Genomic DNA, 16751 nt, shown 5'->3' on the forward strand with positions numbered 1-16751 from the left:
TTTTTCCAGCTGAGGACCAGGGTCTCAGATTTGGAGATGCTGATTCTCATCTCAGCTGCTCTCACTGCCAGGTGTGTGAACCAAACTCTGGCACCGGTTGTAGAGGAACTGGAGAAATTGTGTGAGGGTCCAGTCCAGAGGGGCTGCTCCCGATGTCTATGTGATGTTGCAGTGCCATGTCAGCCAAGACATTATCCAGAGCCTTGATGAACTACGGGCAGATCTCTTCCACCCCTGGGGCCTTGCCACCGAGGAATTTTTATAACCACCTCGGCAACTTCAGCACCTGCGATAAGACAGCCCATCTTCGAGCTCCCAGACTCTGCTTTCTGATCAGAAGACATGTTGTTGGGATTTTTGGGGCGAGCCCAACCAGATCCATGGCCATAGGCCCAGCCACCAGGTGCTCACCTTCTTACCCCATCTCCAGGCCTGGCTCCAGAGGGGAGCCCCGGTAACCAGTGTCGCGGCAAGGGAAAAACTTCCCCCTTCCCACTTTGTCTGGTCTCTTATGGGGGTATTTTTCTATCTTTAATCAAGAGCGCAATTGTTTGCTTTGAGAGCAAGATTTCTGGTTTTCACACTCAAATATCATCCTGCTCGCTTTCAAAACTCTGCTCTCACACTCAAAAAGTCCCTCTTGTGTTCAAATATATCGTTCTTCCTTTCAAAACTCTGCGCTCAGACTTGGTCTCTTTCCCTCGCACTCAGACACTTTCTCTGCGCACTCAAAACTTCTGCTCTTGGATATTTTTTCCTCTCTCTTGGGTTGCAGAAAGAGCTGTCTGTCAAACCTCCTCCAGCCAATAGAATACGAGCTAATTCGAGCAACTCGTCCTCGCCTTCTTCAGGGTGCGCTTGTTTTACTTGACACAGTGACTCCACACTCTTAGCCCACATTTTGTGTGAATATAAACTATTTAGTAGTGACTAATTATCATTTTATGTTTTGTATAACAGTGTCTCATTAATAAAACAAATAAGTTGTTTCTGATAGTTTTCTACATTGTGCAGTGTAATAATAATGATTAGCAAAGAAAACTCAACATGTTACGTTGTTGTCAGAGGGGGCGGGGCTATTTTCAAAACTCAACATATCCCGACCGCAAAGGCTCATGGGAGATGCAGATTCAGCTGAAATTTAACCTTTTTTTTTTTATTGCTGTGCTATAAATTTGAGTTTTCTGCTTCAATTCATGTGTCATGTTAACAAGTAGACAATGTCATAAAGTTCTGCCCTCTTTGAATTTTAAGTTTGGCACCATGAATGCAAAGGACAGTACAGGAAAAGAAATCACCGCCAGCATGAAGTTTTTTACTGTGTAATGATTAAGGTAAAGAATAATTAATGGCATCGTTCACTTTAATGTTCTACTTTTTGTGGTTTTAGATGCGTTAGTGAGAATTAGAGATGGGATTTTTGGCTCTTTGAAGGGAGCCGGATCTTGAGGAGCCGTTCCTTTCAAAGAGCCATTCAAAAGACTGGCTCGTTCTCACAATAACTTACAAAATTTCACAATATATAAGAATGACAAACAATCAAATTATGTACCTATATAAAATCTACTATGCAAGATTAAAAAATTATAGGAAAAATATAGATTAAAAAGGATAAACCTGAGCAGTCAGTGCAAATTCTAGTAAATGTTTTGGATAGCACTTACAGTATTTGTTTACCAAACAATACTCTGTGCCCATAGATGCTTCACATGAATGGAGCATGTTGGACATCAGACTTCTATGATGTCACAAATGTTATTTATTTTATTTTCATTTTACTCAAACTACTTCTTATTTACTTATTTATTCATTCATTCATTTTTAGCTCGAAGGGGGGTGGGGTGGGGTTGGGCTTTGTGTGTGTGTGTGTATACGTGTGTGCGTGTGACTGTGTGAAAGATTTCATTGAGTGTTTTTATTCTTATGTTTTTAATCATGTAAAGAACTTTGTGTTGCATATAGCATGAAAGCGCTTTATAAATGATGTTTTATTTGATTGCATTTGATGAAGGCAGTGTAAAAAAATTGTATATAAAAAGAATGGCTCACAAATGAACGGCTCACAGTTGTGAATCGGTTCCCATCGTTCATTTAAAAGAGCCGTTCAAAAGAATCGATTCGTTCATGAACGTCACATCTCTAGTGAGAATAAGCATCTACAAGTTATTTTTCTATGTGTGTCAAAGGTCAGTGAAAATACTGAACAGCATGTGTAAATGTAAGAGAATTTAGTTAGAATTACTGGAGGTGTCAAGAAGTTTAGATAGGTAAACTAATGGGTTTTAAAATTGTAATGGTTGGTCATGTTGATACAACTTGAAATGTTTCGGCATTTGTAAAAACTGGAATGGTTTAAGGCAACGGGTTTCCACGAAAATTTCTAGTGAGCTAAAGCAGATAAAGCATTGTTTGGTAACTGGCAGGCTGCCAATAACATCTAGCCTACCAGATTAAATTGATCAAATAAAAAATAAAGAAGTTAATTTACCTGCACTCTAATCCTGGATTAGTTCAGTTTACTAGAAAATATTGTGGAAACCCGTTGCTACTACCCACCTCCAGTAATTCTAACTAAATTCTCTTACATTTACACATGCTGTTCAGTATTTTTACTGACCTTTGACACACATAGAAAAATAACTTGTAGATGTTTACTCTCACTAACGGATCTAAAACCACAAAAAGTAGAACATTAAAGTGAACGATGCCATTAATTATTCTTTACCTTAATCATTACACAGTAAAAAACTTCATGCTGGCGGTGATTTCTTTTCCTGTACTGTCCTTTGCATTCATGGTGCCAAATTTAAAATTCAAAGAGGGCAGAACTTTATGACATTGTCTACTTGTTAACATGACACATGAATTGAAGCAGAAAACTTATGCCCCAAATTCTTTTTGTGATTGTGGTTGGTCAATGAGGTCCATTGTGATCTGTACTGATTTGCTGTTGTATTTTTTATGTTTGCATCTCTATGGTGACTGTTTACGCTAAAGTGCGTCAGCATCGACTGGACAGTCACTTTAACAACGTTTGCTCTTTCTGTTTCAGTTTGGGTTCTATAGATCTCTGATGAATCTGATGCATTTTGTAAGTAGCTAACACACAAAAACTCTAATTTTACTTCTTTGCTCTTAAAAGACTGAGAAATAACACAAATTAGATTAGTTTTTCCTATTACAGAGTGTAGTGGGAATAGTTTTTATGGAACTATTGGAAATTATTTATAAGGTACAGGAGAAAACAATGAACTTGATCGAGGGGGGTGTTTTACGCTCACTGTGCTGCGTTCATGGCCCCGTGATTAATGAAAAACTCCTGCGATCAGAGCAATGCGCTCTCTGGATTAAGAAGCGCACTGTTGAATGATAAATACGCCCCTTAAAGGATCTGGCTGAGATGTAACGCCGTGCTATGTAGCAAAATCTCTGAGGAATGTTTCCAACACCTTGTTGAATCTATGTCGCCATGAATTAAGGCAGTTCTGAAGGTAGAATGAGGTCCAGCCCAGTAGCAAGACGGACCTAATAAAGTGGTCAATGAATCAAACAGAAAGAGCCAATCCTGCTACACCCTGTTTAGTGTTATCATTAGCAGTGTGTCGTTACATGTGTGTGTGATTGGATTTAATATTAACCTGTTGGTCTCCACACAGAAAGTTACTGATAATGGAGAAAGAACAGTTTACATCGAGGGCATCTCACTAGAGGAGACCATGGAGCTCAGGAAGGCTTTGAGAAAAGTGGTTTCTGTCAGAAACTTCCTGCCTTTGCTCAACAAGGTAAACACAAACACACACACACACACACACACATATTTCTACAAGTAGATGGCCTTAGATTAATGGAAAAGACTTCGTGATAACCTTTTCTGTCCTGTGTGTTTCAGCTGTATGTGGAGTTTCAGTCAGCTGAAGATGCTGATCAGCTCGGACTTTCATACAGTCTCAATAAAAAAGATTGTATGCACACAGTGTACAGGTCCTCCATGTCAAGAGGTCCCAGTAAGTATTTTATTGGATAATTGAAATAAATGCTTGTGATGAACAATATTAATATAATTTACATATTAGACATAATATTTCTTTTTCTTCATGTGAAATCTAGTCTGTCTAAACAGTTCTTACATAAGATTTTAGAAATTCGTCATCGTTTAGCCATCGTTCAGAGAGTAATCTCAATGCTCTGCTGGACAGCAAAGGTATTGTTATGTGAACAATGAGAAGAAGAGAAAAGTTAAAGAAAATTGGTGCTTCGTGCAGAAATAAAGGCGGCAAACACTTGAGGATTAGATGCATCATGGAAAAAATCACAAAGGTCTCCAAGAGGATCTGATCAGGAAAAAAATGTTTATGAAGATGCAACAGTTTACATTAAAGTCAGCTTTTTTTACACGGGAGTTATTAAAAGTTAAAGTCCCTCCAACAAAATCTTGCTGCTTATTTGTATTTAGAAGATCTGAATAAGAAAAGGAAAATGGACTGTAAAATTTTGAAATATTACATGTTTACTGGAGTCGTTTTTTGTCTGTTTGTAAAGTCACCAGCTGCAGGACCGACCAGCATCGTCTCAGATTTAATGTCCCAGATTTTCTCAGTTTAAAGAAATTTCTTAAGAAGACTTCACTTTGTGTAAATGTTTGGTTTTAATGTCCTGAAATGCACCAGTAAATGTGTTGCACAGTCAGACCTGACTTAGACATCATTATTCTCCAACAATCTCTCCAGGATGTAAATGTGCTTCTCCACTGGGAAGTTCTCCACCTTTTTGGATCACAATGAAAGCCAGACCATATCTGTTCCCGACTGTGTCTTCGTGGTGGTCGAACCCCAGTAAGAAAAGAATACCTCAGTTTATCTTCCTAACACACTATGTTGACATGAAGTGACTGTGATTAATTTTCTTATTTTTGGTTTCCAGCTTATCTAACAGCCAACACAATAAAGGAAGTTGAGGTAAGTTTTCATTTGTTCGTGTTGATTTTTAAACGGCTGTATTTATCTAGATTAGTGGAATAATTCAGCAGCAAAAGTCATTTATGTTTAACCTCTCTAGTAAAACCTCTTTCTTCATATGGAGAGACATTTTTGTCCACAAAAACATTTATTTTTCGAAAGCAATGCTTAAACTCTACTCTAAATAGCCAAGAGAAATAAAAATGTCCAGTAAGGTTAAATTAACAAGGAACCAAAACATTTACTAAGTATATGCAAAACATTTCTGCTGCTCTTCTTTCTTGTTCTTTAACTTAACATTTGTTTTTGTTTTTAACTTTGTGTGTTGTAGAAAGCGAGCAGGAGGGGAGCAGCCAAGTTCCACACAGTGATGCTGACAGGTTTTCCATATGGACATTACACACACACAGGTGTTGCTAAGCTGCTGTGGCCTTTTCTGTCCAAGGAGAAACGTCACACCAACGTGTTCATTCTGCCACTGCAGAAAAGGGTGAGGAACATGCAGTGGGATGTTTTAACAAAAGCAGAAAATAAAACGTGGATTTGTGATACAATGCGATATACGTTACACCTTTATTACCTGATGTCTGAAATTTGTGTTGCGTCACATCAGCGAGATGTTTACACAGAACAATACACACATTAAATTTGCTCACTTATACACAATATATCATGGACTCTACACACACACTGGATTCCTCAGAGTTCAAAAAGTTTTTCAGTCTTACTTTATTGAACTTTGGAATTCGGCATCAACTTCTTGATGGTAGGAGCTCATACTCTGTTATTCTCTTGGCTAGTCTCAGCTTATTTTTCTGAAAAGACGTTCCATAGCGCGAGTGTAAAGGTTGTCCTATGATCCTGGAGTGTATTCTTATTTGTTGTAGTTTTGATCTTTCCGCTACGGGTAGATCTTTGTTAGAATGACTGTAGGACGAACATGATGGCAAATTTGTAAAACAGCCAAATAACTTACTAACTCGCCCTAAAAGAGCTAAGGCGTCAGAGGGAACGGGTCATTTTTGTTTTTTATTGCAGATCATTTCAAAGTGATCCTTTTAAGACAACAGCTGGTCAAACATGACCCCTAGGTATTTAAAGGATGGTACCTGCGTGACTTTTTACATTATGAATGACGGAATATATTCTCACTCAGATTGTGACACAAATAGAATTTCTTCAGTCTTCAGTGTTTATTTAAAGAGCTTTTTTGCTTTTTTGATCATCAGTCTGAACATCAGGAACAATGTTCGCTGAAAGCAAGATCTCAAAATCTCAGACTTCCTTTTGTAATGATCTGAACATGATTGATGGACATCTTTACATGTCTGTTACAGGATGCTCATGTTTGACTCCCACTGCGGAGGCAGAAATGGCTGTGGGGATTTTTTTAAGGAAAAAAAAGTATGTTTCGTACATGTTTAATGACACTACTCTCTCTTTACTTGCAGGCCTTTGTGTATTTCAGCAACTGGTCTTCGTGCCACGATTTTATCATAAATCACATCACCAATCCACTTCATTTCAAGGGCAGTGCTATCCACGTCCACATTGTCCTACAGGAAATGGGTTTCAACTCCAACGAGGTATGGAAACTAGAAAAAGCACTGGAGGAGTCTCTCTGTAATACCAGGGTCACGACTGATTTAACCTAGAATTGATTTTAGATGTTAAACTTTCTGGAGGGGGGTGTATGCAGGGATCATACGCAGGGACATGTGATCTGACTGGCCATGGTATGCTAGCTGTCCAGCCTTATAGCCCAGCTTGATGTTGGAGTATACCTTGTCCAGTGTTTTAGCTCCTCTGGTGGCACATTTGACTTTGCTGGTGGAGCTTAGGGAGCACTTATTTTAAGTCTATATGATTAAAATCCCATGCTATGATGTGTGCGGCGTCAGGGTGTCTGTACTGCTGTTTGCTAACGCTGCTGTATAGTAGTCCATTTGCAGTGTTAACATTTGCATCAGGTGGAATGTAAGTAACAGTCACGAACACCACCACTACACAGGCCTGCATTTAACCGTTACAAACCCCAGGTCCGTGATGCAGTGACTGTGCACTTTATTTATTTATTTATTTATTTATACATACATACATACGTACATACGTACATACGTACATACATACTGTCCACTTTAACTGTGTCAGTACACCAGCTGTTGTTTATGTACATGCACACACACCCTCCCCTGCTCTTACTGGAGTCTCAGATCATCCATCTTGTTGGCAAGGGATTGTGTATTTGTGAGGAAAATACTAGGAAGTGGTGGTTTGTGTGTCTGTCTCTGGAGTCGGGTTAACACTCCGGCCCTGCAGCCCCGCTTCTGCTTTCTTTGATGATGAACCATATTTAAAAGTAAAACCTTACTAAATGAAAACAAATCAGCAAGTTTTGCTTATATTTTGAAGTTTGCTTAAATAAATGACCAGAAATCTTGTTCAAGAGGTTTTAGGTTGTGTTAAAGAATAAAAGGTATACCAACTGTTTCTGACTTAATATTCTGTATTAATATTTACAGTATGCTTGCTCATGTTTGTCTAAAGCACTACATATATTTACAGTTTCCCTGATATGTAGAGAAAGTAATACACAGTTTTGTATATCTAAAGAATTGATGTTTCATTCCTCGACATTTTGTGTCAGTGAATATTTATTTATATAGTGACGGGATCACTAGAAGTTCAGATAGAATAAGTTTTGCAACATGTTCAAACATCATGTGAAACTCTGTGTTTTCTAATGTTTTGCAGGTGACTGTGTACAGAAATCTGATGAAGTGGAGCAACTGTGTAAGTAACACTTGTTTAAACTGGCTTACAAGTGAAAGTCAAAACTCTTTGCTCACCTGCTCTTTTACACCAGCTGCTGGTTGTTTTTCAGGAGATTCCAGACCCAGCGTCTCTGGAGAGCCGGATGCTGTCCATCGAAATCTCCGTGGTATCTGTGGAGCTCATCAGGATGATCATGCAGAGTGTAGCATCCATTGCTTCTTTTGTCAACTACTTGCCGTTAGCCAACAAAGTACGGCATTACAAACAGCTGTTGTCAGCTCAGGTTCAGGTGTGGTGGGTTTTAACCTCAGAAAGATCGTCCTGCTGACCACCTTGAATCTGTTTTCGCAGATCTACATTGAGATGCCTTCATCCAGCGATGTAACACAGGTGTTGAAGAATTTTAATCGTTCAAACTTGCGAGCTGAGTTTCGGTATGTGGCAATAAATGAAGGGAAAGACGTAATGAAATTTAAGCAGCCAAACAGTGTTTTTGATGAATTGTTTGACCAAGTCCTTCTTTCCCCCACATAGGCAACATGTGTCCCACATTGAACGGTGAGTATATAACTTTGTCCTAACAAAAGTGGTTTAAGGGGGGCAGGCCTTGAAAGGTTCTTATTTCTTCCTTCTCCCTTTTTCCAGGCCAAAATAAAATGATTTATTTTCTTTAATTATTTTTGGGACTAAAAAACTAACTATGAACTTATTGTTTAAAACTACTAGAAAATACTCCTGATCTGTTCTCGGTTTGTCTGCCTATTTCCTTCTCATCAACACTTTTTACCTTTTTGACCCTTTGGTCACTTTGATCTAACATATGACTGATAAGATTTCAGTTGTCAAAGATCTCTGACTTTACTAAATGCTTTTATTGGGTGTAATGAAAGAATTAGTACACTAATAATAACATTCTGCACAAAATTAAAAAAAAAAACAAAACGCTAACACTGGAGCAGAATAAAAGATTGTGATCGCGTCTTATAACGATTTCGAAACATCAAAACTGTGGCAGTTATATTGACCAATCAGCCATAACATTAAAACTACTAACAAGTGAAATGTGTCACTTCCTGTTAAATTATAGTGTTCTGTTGTGAAAGCTGCCATTCTGGTCCCTCAAAAGCTGCTCAGAAACAGCTTAAAGACAACAACAGAGTTCAAGGTCTAATTCTAATCAGATGGGAAGTGATGAAGTCTTTGGGAAGCAAGTTTAATACAAACCACAGGACCCAGAGCATCTGTTACTAACATCTAAGTACCAGATTTGTAGATGTTGTTTATCCCCATCCTGACTGGTGAAAGCTCCTTCAACAGGATGTAGTTGGTTTCAGGTCATACAAACCGCTCCGCTTAAGAGTTAGAAGCATGTTCTTAGCATCACCCTTTAGCATGGCTACAACTTTGTATTCAGTTGAATGAATATTTTTTTCTTTATTATGAGTGGTACAAGTACAAGGAAAGAGCGATGTTGGTTCAAATATGGATGGTACCCAGTTTATTTTAGCAGAATCACACCTTCTCAGCCTCGAGGTCAAAACGAGACAATAAAGTTTTAGGAGTAGCTTCATCTCTAGAATGGGACCTTTTTTTTTTTTTTATAATCACAAACTACATAATCTAGTATCTTTGTTCTTTTGTGTTTCTTATAGCTTGGTGGTGTTTTTAGCATTTTTTGTCATCAGTGGGTTGATGGGATTGAAAATTAAAGAAAAGAAGGACTCAGACTTTAATTGAACTATTGGCTCTGGGCCACTGGATTTATAAAATGTCAGATTAACCCAGTGGCAGCTAACTGTGCTTCTGATTTTCATTTCAGCTTGAAAAGTACCCAAAGCAGTTTGAAGACTGCAGAGGAGGCATCTGACCACAAATCAGCAGAAACCTCATCAGAGGTGGATCCAAATGCCCTGGGACAAGAGATAAAGATTATAAATGAAGCCAAGAGTCCAGAAACAGATTTAAAGGATGAAACAGCCCAGGAGGCGAACAAAAGTCTGGACAAGGAAAGGAATCAGAATGGTGATGACAAAAAAGATAAAATCTTAGATTCATTCAAAGATCAAGCTGACAAAGTTTCCCCAGAGGAGTGCAGTGAAACGGATGCTTCTCTCAAGAAAGAAAGCTTCACAGCAGCACAGATGTCTAAAGAAGACGGGATTCAATTCCACACAGCCAATGAATCCACAGATAAAGATGCTGCTGTTCAAAATGCAGGATTAGACAAAAACAGGCAAAGCCCAAAAAGAAATGGAAGTAGTGGAGAACAGGAAGAAGGTAAAATATTGTCAGAAGATGTTGATCAAATCAAAGAATCAGACCAGAATGTGGAGGATGAAAGTAATGGTTGCCCAGCGGAGTGCGCTGAGATTGAAGACGGTGTAATCCAGCAGGACAGTCATGTGGTTGAGGATGACGCTTCTACATCAAAGCAGAAGTCTGAGGTAGACACGACACACGTAGTCAACAATTCTGATAAATCAGCAGAAGAAGATACAGCTGATACAAATGACAACCAAACTCCAAAGATCAGGGAAGACAGGGAAAGTATAACACAGGAAGACGAAAAGGGGGATTTAGAGGAATCCTCCAACATCTCCGAAGATGCTGGCCAAATTTCTAATGACACAAAACAGCCTCTTAAAGACAGAAACCGCAAAGACGCCTCAGAAGTTTTAAACGAACAAGAAGCCTTAGAGACACTGGATTCAGTTAATGATCTGAACATAAGAGGAGATGACAGTCTGAAGCTTGAAACTGATCAAATCTCTAAAGCAGATGTTGGATCCACAGATGAGGATAAAGATATGTGCCAGGCTGATTCTGTGGAGGATCAGCTACTAACCACAGACACGGAGTCAGTGGCTGTCAACAAGGAAGAAAGTACAAAGAAAGATGATGCGACACCTGAAAGAGACGTCAGACCATCCCGGAGGAGTGGTTTAAGAAGCAGAACATGTAAAAGTGAAGAAGAATCACCAAAGAAACAGGACAGGGCGGATGAACAAGGGGCTCGAACAAAGCACATTACAGGAAAAGATAAACAGACCAATGAAGACACGGAGGAGACGGTTTCTGAAGTAGCGTATTCTATTCAAGATAAATCTGTTCAAGAAATCCCAACCACAAAACGATCTGGTAGAAGAAGAACCACCAGAGGAACAAATCCAGAAACTACGTGTACGATTTTAGACTCTGTGGAGGATGAGGCTGCCTCGAATGAACCGGCCATCATGACAAGAGCTACCAGAGGAGGAAGAGAGAAACTTAAAGATGCTGAAGAGAAATCAGGTAAAGCCGAGACCCCAACAAGAAAGAAGAACACACCTGCCAGAGAGAAAACCACAAAGAGGGAAGACAAAGCTCTACTAAGAGACACAAGTGGGGAAGAGGCTGTTGAGGATGTTCAACCTGCAACCCAAGTAAAACCAAGGAGGGGAAGACCAAAGAAAGACGTAAAAACATCAAAAAAGCAAAGTGAAGCAAAAGAAGACTTGTCCAATAAGGAGGAGACTCTTCTTCACTTAGCTAATAAAAGAGAGGCGGGTCATGATGGTCTGTCTGCTGCAGAAAGACATGTTAATGAAGAAAAGGAAAAGACACTAAAAACAGATGCTCAAAAAGTGGACAAACCAGGAAATGAGTCCAGAAGTGATGCTGAAATGAAAAAAACGAAAGAAAAATCTGACTCTGAGGTGAGGCTAAGAGTCAATCACACGAAGGCTTTATTTTCTATCTGTGATAAATGCGTGACCTAATGTCAGAATCTGGTCCCTTTGTGTCTGTTTATAGATGAGACTGAATGTAAACAAAACGAGCAGTGCTGAGAAAGACGAAGAGAACGAAGATGAAGCTGGGAAAACCTCCATTTCTGCTAAACGCAAACATGACGACAGCACAGGTATGTTTTTATGATGCACACTTTACTATCACAGGTGTATGCTTTCATTTTGACCGCTAGATTAATTTATTATTTTGAATTTTAAATGCTCTTGTCATCTAGCAGCTGTGATCCTAAGAGGTCAAGCGCAGACAACTGGACTAATTTTCTTGGTTCTTAAAGACGCTTCTCTGATCTGAAAGGCTTTTTCACTTCTCAGTAGTAGGTTATGCCTAAGAACCACCTCCTCTGTTTAGTTTAAATTGTTCGGATTATTAACACCTTCTTGTTTGAATTCATGCTTGTGTTGTTCTCACTCTCAAATGTAAGTCGCTTTGGATAAAAGCGTCTGCTGAATGACTGTAGAATGTAGAATAGAACACCTCTCTGAAACCTTGTCTTACCTTGAGATTAGGGCTGCAGTTATTAGTCGATGCTGTCAACAATAGTCGAAAATGAAAATAGTTGACAACAAATTTAGCCGTCGACTATTGTCAGCAAATTAAAAAAAAAAACTACCGAGTGAAACATCGTCTTGTAATCCTATCTCTGCTGAGAGTTGCACAATGCACATGTGCAAAGAGGGGGAAAAAATACAGAGTGAGACATCATCTTCTTTTTTAATCTCTGCTGAGAGTTGCACATGCGCAGTGAAGTCCGCCAGGGGAAAAATGTGGTGGCGGACTAGGGAAGAAAACAGCGGCGGAAAACGTTAAAAGTCTGGGATAACTTCACATTAAACTTACAAAATAAATTAAATACATGTGAGATTTGTAAAGCGGACCTTGTGTACCACGAAGTACGTCTGCAATGCTCGAACATTTAAAGAGGAGGCAGGTCAGACTTAACAACCTTATGCAAAATTTCAAAGCTGAAAGTGAAATAAGATCCATTTATAATAATCATGAGATACATAATCCGATTGGTCGACTAGTCGTTTTAATAGTCGGTGACTAATCGACCATCAGAATAGTCATTAGTTGCAGCCCTACTTGAGATACAGATGGACCACTGAATCTTGACCTCCTCTGTCTTTTGTCTAAGGGGTTGTCATGTTTGGACAAGATCCTTTTTTAGGGTGTGTTGACATTAGCTTTTTAATTTGAATCCTAGTTTGAAAAGTCCGCTTCATTTGGGAAACTGAAAATACACAAAAAGTCAAGTTAAAAAATTCAAGCTTAAATGAAACATGCAGAGTTGCAGATAACAGGTGTGTCTTTAACAATTTAAATAAACTGAGTGTTCCAGCTGACCTGAGGCTTTCTGGAAGTTTGTTCTAGACATGTGGAACATAGAAGCTGAATGCAGCTTCTCCATGTCTGGTTCTGAGTCTGGGAACTGTTAAGAAACTGGATCCAGATGACCTGAGGGTTCTGCTTGGTTAATACTGGGTCAGGAGATCACTGATGTACTTTGGTCAGTGATAACCATTTAGAGCTCTGTTGCTTTAAAGCAACAGAACATTAAAGTCTATCCTCTGATGAACAGGCAGCCAGTGTAAAGACCTCAGAGCTGGACTGATGTGGTCCACTTTCTTGGTCTTAGTGAGGAGTCGAGCAGCAGAGTTCTGAATAAGCTGCAGGTGTGTAATTGATTTTTTAGGTAGAACCTGTAAAAACACTGTTACAATAATCAAGCCGACTAAAGATGAAAGCATGGACTAGTTTTTTAAGATCCTGCTAAGACATCAGATCTTTTACCCTTGATATATTCTTAAGGTGATAGTTGGCTGATTTTGTAATTCCCTTAATGTGTTTTTCAAAGTTAAGGTCTAAGTCCATCAATACACCCAGATTTCTGGCCTGGTTGGTGGTTTTTCGGTGTATAGACTGAAGCTCCGTGGTGACCTTTAATCGTTTCTCTTTAACACCAAAGACAATCACTTCAGTTTTGTTTTTGTTTAACTGAAGAAAGTTTAGATACATCCAGTCATTAATTTCCTCAATGCATTTACCAAGAGCCTGTATGGCTCATCTGTCATCTGCGTAACTATGGTAACTAATTTAGTTGTTCTTTATGACCTGTGCCAGTGGGAGCATGTAGATGTTAAACAGAAGGGGTTCCAGGACGGAGCCTTGGGGAACTCCACATGTAATTCTTGTCTGTTTAAAATGAGAACCTCCTTGAATGACTACATTTTCAATTTAAGAACTAAAACGTGACTCTGAAGCCTTTTCTGATTCATTGTTTTAGAGGAGAAAACAAGCTTTATGATGGTGGATGAAGCTGTACCAACCAGGAAAAGAGGTCGACCCAGGAAGAAAACCAGAAATACTCCTGGTAACAAAAATGTCTATTAAATGGAATAAAAAACCTGAACCCACAAAAAAACAAAGATGTAATCACTTATTTTTTCTTCTCCTGCAGTGAGAAAATCTGCCAGAGGGAAAACGGTAAACACAGAAAACGAGAGAGAAGACGAAAATGAGCCTCCTCCTCCTGATTCACTCAATTCCTCCTTGACGCTGACCAAAGATACCATTACTCTTTCCAATGATGTCCAACTGGAGATCCAGAGGACAGACGAGGAAGCAGCGAACCAATCTGACGTCAGTGCTGCTTCTGCCGGGCAGCAGCTGCAGCCTGAGACACTGGTTGGATGTGAAAAGGAGGAGGAGGAAGGATGCAGCAGCGAGGATGTTGAAGGTACAAGAAGACATGATGTTAACTAAACTGTTTAAAGTTAACTAAACTGTTAACTAAAATTATGGCCCGTACATATTTATTCAGTACTTATTAAATGTAGATTGTAACATGTTAGAAAATAACCTGGTTTCATGACCTGGAACTAATGAAGTTTTAACATTTTTACTTTAATGATGAATAAAAATTTACCAACTGCCAGAGACAATATGCTAGAATTACTGCAGATTAATGTCATTAGTTAACTAATTTTGTTTTAAAACTTTTTAAGAAATGTGATTTTATTGAAGGTCCTCAATTGATTACCAAAAAGGAACAAACTGAGACAAAAATTTTCATTATGCAAAACATGACTAGTAATGAGTGTGAATGGTTTATTAATGATTCTTTCTTCTTCTTCAGTAATTAGTAAAGGGAGGGGGGAGTGTGTCGGACCTGAAGCAAAACGAGCTCGTTCTCAGTCTCCTGTTGACAGCTTAAAGCTGTCATCGTGTGACCCCGACCCTTCCCTCGGTAAGAAAAACACAAAAACAATTTTATTTTCTACCTCTGCTTGAGGTCTATAAGAAAAAAAAAATCATCTTTGTTATTTATATATAAAGGGTTATTCTGTAGGCAGGAGCTGGAGCACTCTTAGTTTGAAGAATCATGGAGGAATCTGGCAGAAGAGCTAAAGATACTTCGATCAGGACCACAGGAGGGATCCTTTTCACCATCAGATTAAAAAAATAAAGTTATTTGAGAACAATACATGTTAATTATATCTGTGTTGTCACTTTTGCGTCACACAGTTAACTTTGTCATCGTTTCTAAACTTGAATATTTATGGTGCTGCTCATCAGTGGATGCTCAGTATTTTCTGCTCTGGTATTTTGGGATTAGACTTGCAGGATTGAGAGGTGATCGGCAGCAGGAAGCATGCAGAAGTGAAGCAAAATGGATGCAGCATAGCATGATAAATAGGGTTCCTCTAAAGTTGAAGGGGTTCTACATCATCACATTTAGCTAAAGAACTTTTTCAGTATCACTAATCCATCCAAGGACTCTTGTCTTCTGTTCTTTGTATTTTTGTCCATGTCCAAAGGACTGTAGGTTCCTGTCTTCGGTTTAGACTGATTTTGGCTCATTTTGCAGAAAGTGTTATCAAGTCTGGTTCTTCATATTTGTACGCATCAGAAAGTAATATTATGATGTGTTGAATATAAAAAGCTGCGTGGTAGAAGTTACCATCCATGTCAATCGATCATTGGGACCATTTTGTCTTGTTGTCGTGTTCTTTGTCCCTCTTCTCTTCAGGTCAGGAGTTCGCTGTCTGTAAATTAGGATATTTATGTAAACTCTGCTCTGTTTTCTTTGAGGTCTCTGACACAGATGTGCACTGCACCAGTGAGACACACAACAACAATCTGCAGGTAAAACAAACACAAGGTTCAGCAGCATGAAAACATACTTTTAGCCTCTAAATTATTTTCCTTTTTTGTTTTCAGAAACACTACCAGAAGCTTCGGCAGAAACCTTCAGGAACAAAGGCATGGAACTTTATTACTGACTGATCAACATAAACCACTGATTAAAAGTGTGGTTGAGTTCATGATTAAACCACTAAGTTCATTCTAAACATGTATTCATTTCTAAACTCTCTTTTCAATACTTTATAATTTCACTTCGTGGAATAATAACTTAATGTTTGTTGTTTTGTTTTTTAAAATAAACTTAAATTATTTTTGGTGCCTTGCCTAATTTCGTCATACCAGAAACGTTAAAAACTCAGTTACATTACAGAGTGATCTGCCACATGGTTTTATAGAGGTGGTAAATACGCTACAGAAACACACGGTGAATAAATCTTGACAGGAGTGGTGTATGAAACAAAAACCACTGGGAGCACTGCAATTAAAATACCTCATTTTGATCTTGGCTGAGGATTTCAATCACGCAGACCCAAAGATTGTGTTTCCAGAACTACACAAACAGACTTTCCAACATATGGAAACAACACACTGGACCAGGTTTACACCACCCCTCCCAGACCCTCAGGATTACAGTTGTTGTCACTTCCTACATCAACAAGTGCATTAATGATGTAACTGTACTCAAGACCATCACTGTTCGGGCCAATCAGAAGCCATAGCTGACAGGGGCGGTCCACAGGCTGCTGAAGGCCCGGAGCACTGCCTTCAGAGCAGGAAATGAGGAGGGCCTGAGGACAGCGAGGGCCAACCTGTCACAGCATCAGAGAGGCAAAGAAGCAGTACTCCAGGAGGAGAGCTCATCGCTTCAGCAACAGCTGAGACACAGAGAGTCTGTGGTGAGGGATACAGACCATCATGGACTACAAGCCCCCACTGCAGACCTGGGACAGCTCCACCTCTCTGCTAAATTACTTCTTCACTTGTTTTGAGGCCCACCTGCACAGAATTCTCCATTCCTCCTGGTGAACAGGTGTTGACGCCGTCCCCAGACCGTGTGAGTAGGACACTCAGCAGGATTAATGCTCA

The 16751-nt window shown here is 39.2% G+C and overlaps 1 protein-coding gene across 3 annotated transcripts in view; it reads left to right on the forward strand.

Annotated features, from left to right (window-relative positions):
* The window catches only part of LOC121639502, a 33754-nt gene extending 17780 nt beyond the window's left edge, over positions 1 to 15974 (forward strand). For 2 of the 3 annotated variants that reach the window (XM_041984795.1, XM_041984794.1), the window contains exons 16-33: positions 3053 to 3091; positions 3657 to 3782; positions 3890 to 4004; positions 4728 to 4832; positions 4921 to 4955; positions 5287 to 5445; positions 6407 to 6541; positions 7710 to 7748; positions 7840 to 7980; positions 8082 to 8164; positions 8265 to 8288; positions 9550 to 11425; positions 11523 to 11631; positions 13804 to 13890; positions 13978 to 14256; positions 14656 to 14766; positions 15612 to 15665; positions 15741 to 15974. In XM_041984795.1, coding sequence (XP_041840729.1) covers positions 3053 to 3091; positions 3657 to 3782; positions 3890 to 4004; positions 4728 to 4832; positions 4921 to 4955; positions 5287 to 5445; positions 6407 to 6541; positions 7710 to 7748; positions 7840 to 7980; positions 8082 to 8164; positions 8265 to 8288; positions 9550 to 11425; positions 11523 to 11631; positions 13804 to 13890; positions 13978 to 14256; positions 14656 to 14766; positions 15612 to 15619 — 3471 coding nt within the window. In that variant the 3' untranslated portion in view covers positions 15620 to 15665; positions 15741 to 15974. The remainder of the gene's footprint in view (positions 1 to 3052; positions 3092 to 3656; positions 3783 to 3889; positions 4005 to 4727; positions 4833 to 4920; positions 4956 to 5286; positions 5446 to 6406; positions 6542 to 7709; positions 7749 to 7839; positions 7981 to 8081; positions 8165 to 8264; positions 8289 to 9549; positions 11426 to 11522; positions 11632 to 13803; positions 13891 to 13977; positions 14257 to 14655; positions 14767 to 15611; positions 15666 to 15740) is intronic. The other variant, XM_041984797.1, reaches the window with a different exon arrangement.
* Positions 15975 to 16751: the final 777 nt, after the last annotated feature.

The sequence above is a fragment of the Melanotaenia boesemani genome, chromosome 5 (genome assembly GCF_017639745.1).
Source record: "Melanotaenia boesemani isolate fMelBoe1 chromosome 5, fMelBoe1.pri, whole genome shotgun sequence".
NCBI lineage: Eukaryota > Metazoa > Chordata > Actinopteri > Atheriniformes > Melanotaeniidae > Melanotaenia > Melanotaenia boesemani.